General features: G+C 35.8%; 2 protein-coding genes across 4 annotated transcripts; both read left to right on the plus strand.

Annotated features, from left to right (window-relative positions):
* Positions 1–435: 435 nt before the first annotated feature.
* LOC136823373 (oxidoreductase NAD-binding domain-containing protein 1-like) lies at positions 436–8,747 on the plus strand. 3 transcript variants are annotated; one of them, XM_067079546.1, is made up of 8 exons: positions 436–513; positions 629–695; positions 880–986; positions 1,092–1,233; positions 1,695–1,934; positions 3,370–3,469; positions 4,406–4,613; positions 7,017–8,747. In XM_067079546.1, the coding sequence occupies exons 1-7, from the start codon at positions 473–475 to the stop codon at positions 4,576–4,578; spliced, it is 870 nt and encodes a 289-aa protein (XP_066935647.1). In that variant the 5' UTR covers positions 436–472; the 3' UTR covers positions 4,579–4,613; positions 7,017–8,747. The 3 variants fall into 3 exon arrangements, with proteins under 3 accessions (XP_066935647.1, XP_066935648.1, XP_066935646.1); XM_067079547.1 differs by lacking the exon at positions 1,092–1,233 and adding an exon at positions 1,270–1,411; XM_067079545.1 differs by lacking the exons at positions 436–513; positions 629–695; positions 880–986; ... (1 more) ...; positions 1,695–1,934; positions 3,370–3,469 and having other exon boundaries at positions 4,523–4,613.
* A 650-nt stretch (positions 8,748–9,397) lies between these two features.
* Positions 9,398–15,073, plus strand: LOC136823383 (arylsulfatase G-like). The gene is made up of 9 exons (XM_067079559.1): positions 9,398–9,628; positions 10,246–10,403; positions 10,760–10,910; positions 11,343–11,748; positions 12,199–12,385; positions 12,499–12,546; positions 12,864–13,099; positions 13,522–13,606; positions 14,360–15,073. The coding sequence occupies exons 2-9, from the start codon at positions 10,250–10,252 to the stop codon at positions 14,650–14,652; spliced, it is 1,560 nt and encodes a 519-aa protein (XP_066935660.1). The 5' UTR covers positions 9,398–9,628; positions 10,246–10,249; the 3' UTR covers positions 14,653–15,073.
* Positions 15,074–16,743: the final 1,670 nt, after the last annotated feature.

Raw genomic sequence — 16,743 nt, forward strand, 5'->3', positions numbered from 1 at the left:
TTATAAAAGCATTTTTCATGAGGAGGGGGTTCTGCTCAGGCCTAGGAAAATCTTTTAGGGCTGAGAAACTGATGTCACATGCGAAAACCCCTTTTGACAAAATTTCAAAGTTGACAAAATTTGAAAAAACCACCCTCAAGTTCTTCAAACACAAGTATCACATTAACCCACACCTTCACAACTTGCACCAAAGGCTTTCTATTAAATACTGCTTGGAGAGTCTCATAAGTGAATTTGTTCAAGGGATCAAATATTGCCTTTAATAAAGCTCACACACGAAGTGAAATATTTCAAGGTCTGGTTATCAGTTCACAAAGTGTGGTAGTTATTATATGAAATGAGCTATACAATAGGTTTTAAAAACATGGAATTCAACCTTATTATACTTCATTTCTAGCACTAATCATATATCATTATTTTATCGTTTTTAGATATAGATGAAATAAAATAATATCAAGTTGTAATTAGATCTATGTTTTCAATAAGATTCTTGTCAAAACATCTCTCAGCAAGGTATGAATTTTAGTTCCCTTTCTCCTCCCCTCTTCTCTCCATTATAAAAGTATTTATTGGAAAATCCTTAGTGTTTCCACATGAGAATGTCTGCAAATTATTTTTTTTACTACAGAGCTATGTCTTCTTCCTCTTCGACCACTCATCTCGAAAGAACAAGTCACGTGATCAGAGGAAGTCAGGTTAGTGAAATCCATTGATGCTTTAACTCCAAAAATTAAAAAGCCTGCTCATTAAAAATGATTTAGGTTTAAAGTTTTTGGATGGATAATAAAGTGCTAAGATGTTTGAGTCTGGTATCTGGAAATGATTAAATTGTTCTTTGTGAGTTAATTGCCCCCAATTTTTATGATATCTCTCTTTTAGGCACTTGTAGATGCAGTTGTGACCAAAATCAGCAATATTTCACCAACTGTCAAATTTTTAAAGCTCAATATAAAAGATGAAAGTGTTTCTTTTAAACCTGGACAGTGGTGAGTGTTCTTAATCTTCAAATTCGATTGTGTTCTTTGAAGCTCAAAATTTCTATTGTTTTAATTTTTCTTATCTTTCTTTGGAAAAACTTGCTTGTCTTTTAGGGTTGATTTTCACATTCCTGGTCTGCCAACTGTGGGTGGTTATTCAATGTGCTCTACGCCATTACTTTTGAAAGAAAGAAAAGAATTACACCTGGCTGTGAAATACAGTGACCATAAACCTGCCCATTGGGTTCATACAAAGGTAGGAAATTTGAAATTTGTCTTCCTCTTTTTCCAGGGTTGATTTTCATATCCCTGGTATTTCAACCTTCAGTGGATTTTCGATGTGTTCTGCACCATCACTACTAACCGAAAAAAGAGAATTACATCTTGCTGTCAAATACAGTGACTACCCACCTGCCCACTGGGTTCATACAATGGTAAGAGGGGGTTGCAGTGTGATGAATTAAATGAAATTACATTTTGTCCTTACTTACACAACACACAATTGGCCCAATATCACTTTGTTTTTTTTCTTCAAACTGTTGATTATTTTTTATTGGGCTAGATTCGATGAAAATTAAAAAGCAGATTACATCCACGAAGCAATTAATTTTTGGTTAAATTCAAGTTACAACTAAAGGTTACTTCGACTACAAGACGATGTGAAATTGCATTTTTATTCGGTACTTTCTACCATTTTTATTCTTTACTTTTTACCAGTGTGTAGATGGAAGTGAAGTCAAAGTGAAAGTTGGTGGAAACGTTTATCATGATGCTTTTGAAGAGCTGGAACACAAAGAACCGCAAGATTTTCTGCTTATTGCTGGTGGAGTTGGTATCAACCCTCTTTATTCTATGTTTTTGAACATCCATGAAGCTTCAACGAGATTACTAAATACTTCGGAGATATCGACGACCCTTCTTTATTCAGCTCCTTCAAAAGAAGAACTCATCTTTAAGGTTTGTTTCAACAGATTACAATAATCGGGCTCTTCATTTTTGACAATCAAGATAAAATAATGGTTGGACCAACAACTTTCCGGATAACTTGTCGGGTATCACAGGGGAGGAGGATCGTAGGATCCGAGAAGAGCCTGGAATTTCATTTCTGGGGAATTCCATAAGCTTAATTTCTTCTACAAAATCAAAAATTGAAACGATTCTTGGGAATATATGTATCGCTTTGAATGTTAGTTGAATAATCTAGGGACAGTAGTGATTTTTTGAAAGAATGAGAGCCAACGTTGGACACCAGAGGGGATGAGCTAAAGAATGACGACATAAACTCATTATAAATCATTTTTATGAAAAGTCTATGTCCACAGGATTACTTCCCAGTTATATGTGTTTTGGTTTTGAGTTAAACAAATAAACTGACAAACGTGTTGAGAATTTCAGAGTGTTTTGTAATTCCGGTGTTTCACCTTATAAACTGTTGTCTAATCAATGGAACTAGTGTTGTTTTGCTGTTTGTTTTGGTGATCATCAACTAGTCTGAACCTTTACGAGCAATTTCATCAACTTTATAATTTGTTATTTGTTGGTTACACGCTGAATTTTTTGTTATCATGCTGACCTTTTTACTTGATACTTAAATTAAGTGACTTTCAATGATTTTTAATCATTACGCCATTAATTATGTGTTCTTTTAATATGTGTTGTCTGATGATCATCTTTCTCACCTTAATTACACACTTGAAAGTATTGAAAACACTTCTACTCCGTAAACAGCTCGGATGTTGTGCTTTAAAAGTTTCAGTTTCAATGTTTCGCTTGAAAACAAGCCAATGTTGTGATGTAAAACTTTGATGGAGTATAAAGTAAATAGGGTCATTAAGTGACACTGAAACACAGAAGCCTCCTCGTGTTTCATTTATAAACTTACCATTTTTTTATTAAATGGTAACTTTAACTTTAGACCTTTTATGGCATTTCTGTTGAATGAGATGTTGATATAAAACCTGTTTCAGAATTTCGTCAAGTCTCATCAATCATACTTATAAATCGACTTAAGTTTGTAGCTCTTAGCATTTATGCTAAAATTACATTTCTTGCTTTTATATTTTATCACATAATAATGCTTGAAAAACATATCTTTCAAAACATTAAGAGTAGCCACTTTAACAATACGCAAGTTTCGGGTTTGAAGAATGGTTCTTCTACAGCACCCACCTGTAAATATGGGCTACTTTAAAAAAGAATACTAGGCGTAGTACCATTATAATTTAGCTCGGGTGAATCTTAAAGCCTTATAAGATATATATTTTCGAAGGCAAGTTTTAAATATCCTATCTATCTACCTTACGCCCGACCTAGATACGTAGGAAGGCTCACCTACGATGCAGTTTGTTAGTAAGCACCCAAAATTAATTTCGTAATAACATTTTCTTTGTAGCAAGAAATCGATTCTATCATATCAGAAGACAGTGATCATTTTCGAGCTTCATATTTCGTGACCAAGGATCAAGAAGGAGAAACTGACAACAGCATCACATGTAAGTATAAATTCAAGTTAGAAATATTTAGAAATTTTTATCCACCTTTTTGAATTCGACACGGCAAAAGACCGACCGTATAAACTACGTCTTAATTTTAGGTTGAATTCCGATCCTAACCTAAGAATACCATAAGATTTAAGATGATTTCCCTCAAAAAGTTCAGAATATCCATGATGAAATAGAAAAAGCAATTCTTGAAAAAAAAGTCAATCAGACTGTAACGCCCCGCCAAAGCTAACCTCACACAAAAACGAAGCGTGTATATCCGCTCAATAACCTCAATGTTTTTCATCATTTCACCAACCCTTGCTTTCAAAATCTTTGTAAGGATGACTATTCGTTTCTTCAAAATACTTTTCTCTCGAATACCGTTCTCTGCAGTTTTTCATTGTATATTTTGCAATTGCTAAATCTCTAGTTCCCAGTACATTTCTTCTCGAGTACCTAATAGCTGGGGGGGGGGGGTGAAATAAGCCCCCTACTTATTCCAACCCCCCCAGCTATTAGGTACTCGAGAAGAAATGTACCGGAGGGGTTGGAAAAAATCTCAAAATTTAATAAGCGGGGGGGGGGGTTGGAATAAAAATGTCCTGGGTGGAAAATGTTCGAAAAGGAGGCTAATACAGCAGGATTAGGGCAAAAGAGGGAACTTTCAAAAAAATTTTCTCAAAAATCAATTAGCGGGGTGTGGAAATAAGAATGTCCTGTTTGGAAAATTTTCGAAAAATTAATTAGCGGCCCCCCGGCTATTAGGTACCCTAGAGTATGATATTCGATCGACAAATTATGCTTTTCATCATCATTTTGATATCTTAGATAAACAACAATTTTTGTATGTACTATGTGAGTAAAAATGTTCTAAGCCGTTTATAGGATAACCTTCCCTTAACTAAACAAAAATATGAAAACTTCGCTGCTCCCTTAACCTTTCAGATAATCGGATTACCAAAGCAGACATACAGCGCATTCTCAAGGGAGGAGCAGATGACCACAAGCGATTAGTTTCTTACTTATGTGGGCCATCTCCCATGATGAGTCAAATGAAGAAATACTTGATGGAGATTGGTTTGGAAGAAAAGAATATCCGATACGAATCTTGGTGGTGACGTCATCAAAACATAAAGACGACAAAATATAAGAGGTATATTGTCTGATGTTTTTCCTGTCTGACTAGCGTAGATATATTTTCATAGAGTTTAGACTTGACTCGAATGTCTTTATTATTTTGATTAGAAGTATTTTGTGAAATCTTGACGAGATTTTGTCGAGACTAGCATAAAAATTCGGTTGAGTCAGCGCTAAACTCTTTTGACGTGTTTAACTATATACCCTCACAAAACATTTCATCGTATGGCTGATGGTTGAAAACTGTTAAGTCTACTTTAGGTGTACAAACTTTCGCGAGCAGAAATTTTCGCGAATTTTGGCCTTTTTCGCGAAAGTAAATGTCTTTAAAAATTCTAGGAAGGGCCATTCGCGAAAGTTTATGCTCGCGAAAAATTCTTGACAAAATAGAAAATCTGTAAAACTTCAAACTTTGAATAAAATGTAACTTTTATGGCACTTTTTAGCTTGCTAAAAGACTAATAAGTTAAAGGAAAAATGTTTCAAGCCAATTTAAGAAGTATTTGTCCCTCTCAGCCATTTTTTCATGTGAAATTCTCAATTTTAAGGCTTGATGCGCGAAAATTTATGCTCGCGAAAAATATTTTTTCGTTAAATTCGCGAAATTAAATGTCGTGAAATTTCGCGATTTTTCGTCCTCGTGAAAGTTTCTGCTCGCGAAAGTTTGTACGCCTAAAGTATTACTATTCTTTCATATTTCGTACAATTATTTTGACGAAGAAAGTCATGGTATCATACTTCACTGTTTGTTCGTGGTTTAGTTTAATGTGGTAGATTCTCTTCTCTTAGTAAGATACTAGACGGTTCCCGTCGTCGCAAACGCCAGTTTAGCTTGCGCATCAAAAGCCCTTAGGATGATAAAGATGGTATCGCTGATGCTCTCTAACTTTATTTTTAAGGGGAATTCGAATTAGTTTCCATCAACCACGGGAGTATATCGAGTAGTTGGAAGATTTCTCGTAAGATATTATGGGTATTATGGTCATGTATTGTTCATTTGCTTTTGGTTGTTCCCGTCGTCTAACCATCATCTCTGACAATATGTGATGGAGCGCAAACTCTTCTTGAGTAAAACCTTATATAGAACTTAGACCCTCCCCCTTTTAGTATATAGTCGCCTCTGTCACTTTGATTTTCACTAGTGAAGTTTACTATATTCAACAGTCTTCTAAAAGCGAAACTTGTTAGCTTGTTAGCGTTTAAAACTTTAATATACTTCTACAGAAATAGAGTGTGATTTCGAAACTCTCGTCTGAGTTTGTCGCCGATTGTTCATTTTGAAGCTCTTCCAATCCTCCCTGTCTTTACCCCTCACTCATAGTAAAATTCTTCTTATAGTAACTTTTTTTTCATTAATAAAATTTCCTCAATCAAATCTCGTCAAAGCGCTGTCAAAAAACTAGTAAAAATTTATCCGGCCTTTCAATCAATGAATAAAATATTATGAAAATAACGAAATTTTCAATGAAAAGAAATTGAATTTTTCATAGCATCCATTGGAGTTATTGAATGGTGGTTTCTCAGTAAAGAAATTTTCATAATTGATGAACTTTTTTTTCGTTCCGCGAGGACATCATGTGATTTTGGTTTTTGATCTTGGTTGTTAAGTATTAGCCGAGTTTCCAAGGGTTTCTACTGATTTGTTTTTTATTTGTTCCAATCCTTCCATCGGGGTTGGAGCAAGGTCATAATGAGATCCTCATATAACAGTAATGATCTCTCCTGGCGATGGATATTTCCAGCACTTACCTGTCGTGATGCCGGGCTTTGATACTTTCTTTGGGTACTCTAATTTGTGTAATTTTTCATTTCTGCTTTACTCGATTTACGAGTAGAGACTGTAGAGATGCAGTAGTAGACAGTTGAAATTTGTGGAATTTTTCACAAGTTTAGGATAAAATTAGCAACATTTGCATTCAGAGACTTAACATCAAAAGGAGAGGGACAAACCTCTGTTTAAAGTAAAAAAAGGGGGACAATAGAAGTGTTGATTACTTGTTGTTTTTATAACCTTTTTTATTTCGGAGATTTTTTCACTTCCGACGTGATCGATCGAAGTGCTATCTGAAGTGATTTCTCGAGTCTATTTCTCTTATAAAGTACTTTATGGTATAAAGGAAAGAGACTCGATTTCTTAACACACAAGTAGAAATGATGCAAGCATGCAGTGTAAGACTGCTGAAGTATAGACTTTTACTTGAGTGAAGTTATGCTTCAAAACACTTGAATTTTATGTCATGGTTTTGATCAAGTACTTTGTATTACGTCTTTCATAATTGTCATACCACTTCACATCATTTGTCATTGAAATTCCTCCTAGTGATTCAAGTATAAATTTGTATACGACTATTCGGTAATACGTTAAGACTCGTTTTCTCTTTGACCAGATCATTCATTTTCTTTATCCTTTCTTTTTCAGAACAAAATTACAACGCGAGAAAAGAATACACAAAGATGAAGAAATTATTACTTGTTTTGCTTTATCTGGTCATCGCCACTCACTGCGCTCGACTTTCCAAACGAGACTGGCTAAGAAGACATAATCTAACGTGCAAATTTTGTGAGAAGAAGAAAAATATCTTTGGATTGGTACCTGAGCTAGAACACAATCATGAGGAAGTGATAATCAGCTTTGAAGCGCAACTACCGAAATGTAGACTAGATGATCGGTTTTTATCCTTTAGTCTTGACGCACTTGAACTGAAGAGAAATTTACGTTGTTTTCCGTTGGAATCGCGCAAAATTAATACTCTCGCTCGTGCTTTATCGCCCGCCTACTTTCGCGTAGGTGGAACTCCGCAAGATTTTTTGATATTCACAGAAAAGAAGAAAATACATGCCGTAGAAAATGACCAAGGTCCGTCTAGTTGTCATCCAATGTTTGAGAACTGGACTCGAATGAAGCAATTTCAGTACACACATTCAGAATTCGAAGAACTTTTCACTTTCACCCAAAGAAATAATTTCAGATTGATTTTCGGTTTAAACGCGTTAACACGTGATCGCAAAGGCTCATGGGTAATCAGTAATGCAACAAAAGCTGTTCTTAACAAATATTCTGGAAAAGTTGATTGGGAGATTGGGAACGAGCCTAACCGATTTTCGAAATATGGCGGGAAAACGAAAGTCAGCGCTCGACAGCTAGCCCGTGATGACAAAAAACTGCGAGGTTTGTTGCAGAATTCCAAATCGAAAATTTACGGACCAGATATTTCTAAACCGTCTCTGAAACCATTGAAATATTTAAAGAAATATCTGGCAGCCTCACCTCCCATTGATGCAGTGACTTATCACATGTACGAAATGCATCAAACCGAGGCTAGTGTTGAAGCTTTTTTAAACCCCATCTATATGTCAAAATTAAAAGAACAAATGAGCTGGATTGATCAAATCGTTCAAAATTCAAGTCGTGGGAATCTATCGAGACAAAAAGATGTTTGGGTTGGTGAGACAGGGAGTGCCAGCGGAGGTGGAGCACCCGGTTTCTCTGACCGTTTTATCTCTGGTTTCCATCATCTCAGTAAAATTGGACTCGCTTCAGAATTTTGCCACAAAGTTTTCATTCGACAAAGTTTTTATGGAGGACATTATGGCATGCTGGATCCCATTACCCATAATCCTTTGCCAGATTACTGGGTAACTTTACTATTTAAGAAACTTATCAAAAATGTTGTGTTGAGCTCCAGTGCGAATCAGAACTTATTCTTCAGGACACATTTCTATTGCTCCAAAAAGGTACCTGGAGATTTGGTGGTCAGTTTTGTGAACATGAAGCAACGCTCAAATTTTTTTCTTTCCGTGAAAAACTATGAGAAATATCCGATAGAGAAATACATCTTCACTAACCCTGAAGGGTTGACTTCAAAAAATTCTTACCTGAATGGAGAGCTTCTCCGAATGATAAATGGTGAGCGATTACCGCAAATGAAGGGCGTTGATGGCGTTCGTCAACCAGTTGAAATACCGCGTTTGAGCTATGGATTTTTGGTTATCAAAAACACAAATGTTAAAGCTTGCATGTAAAATTATTTTCGTTGTTTTATAATTTTTCTGTTCTTTGTATTTTCATAAAATTGTACAGTTTGACTTAAATTTATTGAGATTTTAAGAGTTTTTAATGATGCTAATTTGAATTGCTTTTTCTTTGATATGCGGATATAATTAAAATCCCTATGTTTGGATGATTCCATGCCCTAACACTGTCGAATGCTTAAACTTTTTCTTAACCAGTAATTGCTTACAAATTATATGTTTTACTGACTCCCTACATACTTTTGACGTCACCAGGCCACCCCTAATGTGACCTTTTCACAAACATAAATTTCACTCTCGTAAACTACAACATATTTTGACACTTTAATCTTAGAAACTTAAACTTTGACTTCATCCATTTCCTTTTCCATGCTGTGCGATTTAACTAATTTTTTTTGTAGGCATAAACAAAACGAATCAATGACCTAAACGAGAATCTATCCTATTGATTTTTCACTTTCTAGAAAAGGTCAAATCTACGAATCTACAAAGCTTCTGATCTCGTATTCAAGTCAAATTCAGGGCACTTTTTGGAGAAATTCTTAGGGCCAATTTTAAGGATTTCCTTTTCCTTTGATTTAAGGACAAAAAATGACAAGCCAACTCACTTTATCGTCTCTCTTTGGGGAAATTTAATCTTTTTGGCTTTGTTAGATTTACAAAATAAACATCAGTAAAATCTCAGGAGAGCTCAAATTTCTGCTTTCAGGTAAGATGATTTCATGTCTACACATATATACAACTTCATATAAACTCTCATCTGTGATCTTATCACAGGATATTTAAGGATCGTTTTGATGTGTTCTTTTTGATGTAGTAACCATGGAATTATTATAGAGACTCTGGATAAACAACCCATAAAAGGGTGGAGAGCGAAGCATTGTATTTCCATTGTTTCAGAAAACAATCAAGGATCGAGCTGAGTCCGCTAAGGACAACTGTCATGGTGGTTCGAAATTCTCTGATTTAGAAAACTATTGATAATCTCATTTCCAAAAAGTATTTTATCTTTGTCTTTTTGTACTTTTACTCGCCAAAAATTTGAAGAAAAAAACTAGGTTAGGTAGGAAATCCTACCTAAGTCACGTGACATTACAATAGAATTTCAGCGTTTGACCAATCAGAAGCTTCACAGGTTTTCGAAAACAATAGCAACAATATTTTTTTCGATATTCACTTTTTTTTGCCTGCGATGGCAAAGCACAACATCTAGCCGCTTTTAAATCTATGTAGAAATCTAGCTTGTTGTTTATCCAGTGTCTATGAATTCATGGTAACATGAATAAAAATAAAAATATCGCCGCCTATTTTAGTTTTCAAAAAACATTTCGACAAATATTTTTCAGCTGAACTTTAATTTTCTGGCTATTCTATTACAACAATCTTTTTACCAAGAACGATTGCCACCTAAGTAGACAAATTGCGCATGCTCGAAATGTTTTTTGATTCATAACTTTAATTTTTTGGCTGTTTCATTACAACAATGTTCTATTTTTAATTTCTTTATTCACCATTTCCATATTTGAATCGCAAATTAGGATTTTATAATTTACTCGACAAATAACGTATAACATGCATAGCAAATTCAGAAGTGAATTTTTACAATATTTCTACAGCAAGATGAAAAGGACAATTTGGTTCACAATATGGCTGATCACCAACTTAGCAACGGTTTCTATGGGAATGGAACTCACAGAACGGCCGAATCTTCTGATCTTTTTGGTTGATGATCTTGGATATGGAGATGTTGGATTCAATAAGGAAGGTGACTCGGGTAAGAAAACGAATAGACTAGCAAGTCAGTTGGAATAGAACGATATTAGGCTGGAAAGGTGAGTTTACAAGCTAGGTAAGTGTAAACAATTGTCGGCTCTCTCACTAACTTCTCTTTGTTCTCCTTATGTTATTCTAAGCATCTCCCTTCCTGGTAAACGCACAACGCCCTTATGTTATTCCCGCCCTCTGACATGATTGATTAGTAGACTAGATTGCTAATCTTAGTATATAATTCTAGGGCGTGGTTGCCAGAGTAATGCAAGGACCCATTAGGAGCCACAGGGAACAACCGAAAAAGACCTCGAGGTAACAAGCAAAGTTACGGAGAATAAAAATACTACATTATTATTTCAGATGGTTCAGGAGAAAGCCCGACCCCGAACATGGACGCTTTATCCAAAGAAGGAATTCGTTTTACAGACTACCATTCACCATATGCAGTGTGCACACCAAGTCGTGCTTCTTTGCTGACTTCAAGACTAGGAGCAAGAACGGGCCTCTACAGGTAAAGGTGTAGGTATATCACAATCTCCATCTCTGTGGCTTTTTTAGACGGGCACGCCAATCGAGCTGGAATGGTATCACGCGGGAAAAGTAAGCGTAGGAGTTAGATAAGCGTAGGAAAAAATTTTGTCGGCGGCAAGTGGGCTGAAAGGCTGTTAATCAGCAGCCTCTCACCAACTTTTGCTCGTTCTCCTATTCTAGAAAACGCCCGCCGCCTTTATGTTCCCGCCCTCTGACATGATTAATTAACAGACTAGTTTGCTAGTCTATAGCTTATTTAAATATGTAAACAGTAGAGTCTCTTTAACTGCTTTAACTTAAACCTCTATAACACAAATCTTCTGGTAATTAAAACAGTGAGTATCGAATTATCCATTTTTGTTAGAAAATCTGATCCCTAAAGAGTGGTAACGGATATTAATTCTTTCTTTAGTCTTTTGAATGCGAAAAGCATTGGAGGACTGCCAACCACGGAATACACTCTCTCTGAACACTTGAAGAAGATTGATTACTCAACGTTTGCTATCGGGAAGTGGCATCTGGGACTTCAAGACAACTACCATCCAAATGATCGAGGCTTTGACCATTACCTTGGTGTACCATACAGTCTAGATATGGGATGTCTCGATTATCCAGGTTATTCACATCCAAAACATTTGAGTTGCAAGCGAGACATCACAGACGACGTTGCTATTCCCCTGTATCGAAATAAAACTATTATTCAGCAACCTTTAGATTTGAGAAGTCTTTCGGATATTTACTTCCAAGAATTTCAACAAAGAATGGAAGAAATTCATCAAAAGAAAACTAATTTCTTTGGTTACATCCCCTTCTCAAAGGTGCCGACTCATTTTCTTCTCAGAGTTGTCGTTCAAATTTATTCGATTTTCACGCTGACCTTCATTTACCCTGGACCAATCGTTTTCCACTCTATTTGATCGAGTTTTATGTTTAAAATTTTTCACCCTCACTGAGTAGTGCTAGTATTAGGGTACAGTTTTCAAAAAACTCCGATCAAAGATATTGCATGGCCGGGGGCGAGAAACTTTGTCCAGAGTATAGATCAGTGGATCAGTGGATTTTAACATGTCGCCTCATTTAACGTCAATCTTTATTATTGGTAGCGAGAGATAATATGTTTAGAAATGATCTTTCGGTTACTACAGATCACAAAATATGATGGAAACCTTGATTCTAAAAATTGAGGCTTGAAAATTAAAGTAAAGAAAGCCTAAATGTTTGAGGAAAGTCATAACTTATAATACGTGCACATACTACTCTGTTTATAGGTACACGTACCACTCGGCTTTGCTGAACACTCTCCAAACAACACTGCTTTTTCGGACAATTTGAAAGAATTGGACGTAAATTTCGGACGGATGATTCAAACAGTGAAGGATTTGGGATTGTTCGGGAATACAGTGATATGGTTGATCAGTGATAACGGCCCTTGGGAACTAGAATGTCAATTTTCAGGTATATGCATTTTGGTTTTTCTCTTTTTTGTTAGCTACATTAATGTCCTTTATTTGCATTATTTAAAAAAATCTTCAGACCTTGGATACATAGCTATTATTTCTGTATTTCAGGGCAACCTGGGAAGTTTCAAGGATTATGGCAGAAAAAGAAAACTGGAGGTAGGAGAGCTTCACTATTATGAATATCATTCTTATCATTTCTAGTTACTATTCCAGAGAGCATTTGATATGTCACTGTTATACTGCGATGGTAACAATGAATAGTTTCCTGAATTCTATCGCTTTGCAAATCAATACAAAATATCCATCTAAGCTTTTTATTGTAACCGACAACTGCTTGACCAATTCCGTAGCTGCTTGCACCACTATTTTAATACTATTGAAAGCAGTAGAATCACGAACACTATTAGAACCATAAAGAGCAAACTAAGGGTCCGTGAACGACTTTGCTGTTTAAAGGTCATTTCGATTATTAGGTGGTGGAGGTACCAGTTGGAAAGAAACCATCTGGGAAGGAGGGCATCGCGTGCCAGCGGTCGTCACGTGGCCACAGTACATCAAAGAGGGTAGGGTATCTGACGCCTTGATCAGTGGTTTAGATATCATGCCCACAATGGCAAGTTTGATGGGGTTTGAATTACCAACTGATAGACATTACGATGGAGAGGACTTGTCTCGTGTTTTGAAAGATGGATCGGATGAAGGGCGACTGGTAGGTCATATCACTTCCCTGACCCTGTTGATATATTACTCTGAGCCAATATCCAATCATAATCGCTAGTCATGGTATCTATTTGTTTCAGAAATGAGTTTGGTGTTGTATACAAGTCGTACCCTTTCTAATCCCAGCTTTCCTCTGCAAAATAAAGGGTAGATTGAAAAATACTTCCTTCCATTCAACAAACATCTCAGCTAATTTTTAACATTTTTTATACATGCGTAGCCAATGAGCAGAACATTTATAATTATTAAAAGGTTTTGTAAAGGGATGAAGCTAGATGTTTGATAGGATAAGAATAATTGATTGTTAATTTAATGCCAGTTGAGTGAAGATAATCTTTCAGACAGAGAGAATCATGCTGTTAAACACGTGATGTACTTTTCATATCTCTCAACTTCTTTCTTTCGCTTTAGACACTTTTCCATCCGCGTTCGAACGCAAGGGATAATGAGATCACTGCCGTCCGGTGGAAAAATTATAAAGCTGTCTTCAAGTCCGGTAAGTTTTGTATTTTCTGCCTTGTGCGTTCAATAGCGAGTTTATGTATGTGTGTTTTTCAGCGACGGAGACGGTAAGGTTCTAATTTGAGTAGATCCTGACCAGCTGAGGACGACGGTAAATCAGCACTTTTACCGTCCTCGATTTTGCGGGGCGGAATTGCGGGTTTTTCCAAATCGCTTCAGTCACTTTACCGTCCTCAAAAGTGCAAATACATAAACTCGGTAATATCCAAGGGGATGGATAATTGCCACTTTACGTAAGTTCAGACAGCTTTAACATCCCTTTATATCCCTTTTAATGGTCGAGTGTGAGTTGTGACCAAGTATTTTCATCTATCAGTTCCAAGAACTATTCCATAATATTTTGATAAATGAATAAAGATTCATTGTTCATGGTGTATTCAATTTTTTTAAGCTGAGTTAAATTCTTTTCGGGGAAAGCGTCCAACTTTCTGTCGATAACAAAACTGATCAAAAGCTTGCCAAAGATTTTCCCCGAATAAGATTTATCTCGATTCATATTTTTGAAAGGAGAAAGGAGAAATCAAATGAAACTATAACATGAGTATTTAAGAGAGTTAACAGGGCCCACGCCATGAAATTGAAAGTGGGGGGGGGGGCAATGAATATAGAGTCTAAGGAGGCGCGCAACCAAAAATTTTACTTTTCAAAAAAGTGGTAGGGCCCTGTTGAATCTCATTGATAAAACAATAAAATAACTTTAATTTTTATCAACGTGTATTTTCTACAGGTGGTTTGAGGCTTCTTGATTGTCACTTCGGATCATCGATGGCCAGAACGTACAATCCGCCATTATTGTTTGATCTGAAGGATGACCCATCAGAAGCAAAACCTTTGGATACAACCGACCCCTTCAATAAAGCATTAGTCGGTCACTTGAAAGATTTATTAGAGAAATTGAATGAAGATATTGCTGATGATTTTAAAAGCAAGTTTGATGATCGGAAGGACTCATCTGTGATGCCGTGTTGTAACGCACAAAATAGACATTGCCGGTGTCAACCTCTGATTGGTTCAGATTAATGAAATAAAAATGTAAATCTAAAATGAGAAACATTATAATAAAGGTCCTTGGAGAAAGTTTACTAAAAATGCAAACATACTTCATTTATGTTTTATATACCACTGGATATACTGGTAGCTGTTCCCATTCGAAAACTAGTATCATACCCACTGGGAAAGACACTAAAACCGATTAAGAGTAGGACAAACCATTGTAAACCTTATTGTATCAAAAGTCAAAACTGTTTAAAAATTCCTCTTGTGCTGAGACGTGGGTGATTCGAAATCAGATCGAAGGAAAACATGGGAGGTTTTTGAATTTCTTTTCTAACAGTAAGCAATTTTAAAAATCGTAACTTTATAAAATATTTGTGTAAAATGGTATTTAGTTTTTTTTACAGGCCCTTAAAAGTTAATTAGGGTCAATATCTCCAATCATCGAGTTCTTCATCTAGCAAATTATTTTCTGAGATGAGTTTTCCCCTTTTACTTCTTAGAAATTCAATTTTATGTCACCTAAAGGTGAATTGGATAACCTTGAATCTTCATCAATGATGTCTCCATACAAATCAATTATGAAAGTTTTGTTTTGAATTTCGTTACCCAAATAAGTCGTTGTGTTTATTGCCGACTTATTATTTTCATTGAAAGTAGACAATAGAAAAGTAATTAAGCTCATGTCATTATCATTTATATTGCTATTTTATGACGCACGCCTTCTCTTGTAAAGCAATTAACAAAATAATTTAAAAATGCTTTTGATCATTTTCATGCAATTTCTATGCGATTGCAAATTCAGCCAGTTGGAGTTTTGATGCGTTTTGTTTTTGTTGTGGGGATGAGTTTAGCATGGATGACAAAGCTGTGAACTTTTTTTAGATTTTACATTTCTTCTGTTTACCTCTTTACCTCCCTGTCTGCATTAATGTTTTCAAACCCAGTCCCGGGGAAGGAGGGCACTCTAGGTAAAGCGGTCTCTATGCGGCCCTTAAGGTTTTCAGACTTCCCAATGTCTGAATGTGCACTGTAGAGTCGAAGTAAGAGAAAGTGCACCCCTGAGGGTGTAAAAAATAGTAAAACGAAGTTTTTGGACAAAATTTTCGAAGATCTGGCTATTTTTTGTCAAAGATCTTCAAGAAAATGCACCTCAAAGGTAGATTTTTCGTCCAGATTGACTCAATTTTGGCTATTTTTTTCTGCTCTGTAAGGATCTAATTAGACCTATAAATTTAGACCCAGACTCGTCAAATCCTTAGCTGCACGCAATCGTTTTCTGTTTTTAGAGGTTATATCGATTTTTGAAAACCAGGCAATTAAATCAGAAACATCTAAATAATGAAAGTTCAAAGCCACACTATACCCTGGAGAAGATACCTAGGCAAGTAAAGGGGTACAAGTGTGCTTCTCTAAAGCCTTGCTTTCTTTTTGGAACCAGGAAGTCCCTATAATGGTTGGAAAATAGAAAATTCAACTTTTTTGCTTTTGAAAGATAGAAATTTGGACAAATTCGGCACAAAATTCACAAGATTTTCCTTTTTCCGACAGTCTGGTCACTAAAGGATTAAGCATGGAGGTATAAATAAAAAGGAGATGCTATTGTAACCATGCTCGCCCTACGATTAAAAATATTACGAGGTATGCATGCTCATAATCTCATATATCGTGCATTTTTAATGAGCTCTTTTGTTGATAGGTAAAATCTTATTGGCTAACTTAAGTGTTGGAAATAAGATGGGACGAGATTCATTGTTTCTGACATTGGTGTAAGAAAATATTTGGATTAAAAAAGAGCCTGTAAACTTTGCAATCTATCATCAAATGACAAGATTTTTCGATCAACATTTTCTTCAAGGTGAACTCTATTGCTTAATACTTTCCATCAAAATTCTCCAGCGAATTTTTGTCTACAAATTGGGTCTGAAATTGTGTGTGCCTATAAAGAACTTTTCATTTTCTGGCTTGAGAAAATATATTTTCAAAACAAAATTCAATGGATGACAAAATTGAACGCAAACTTATTTCGTGGAGCCAAATTTTATTTTATTCTCGTATATTAGAAGGCTGGAAATCTTCGATGCTGATAGTAAGAATGTTACAGAACAAACTTGAGTT

This window comes from Clytia hemisphaerica, unplaced genomic scaffold (assembly GCF_902728285.1).
Source record: "Clytia hemisphaerica strain Z4C2 unplaced genomic scaffold, Clytia hemisphaerica genome assembly, whole genome shotgun sequence".
In the NCBI taxonomy this organism is placed as follows: domain Eukaryota; kingdom Metazoa; phylum Cnidaria; class Hydrozoa; order Leptothecata; family Clytiidae; genus Clytia; species Clytia hemisphaerica.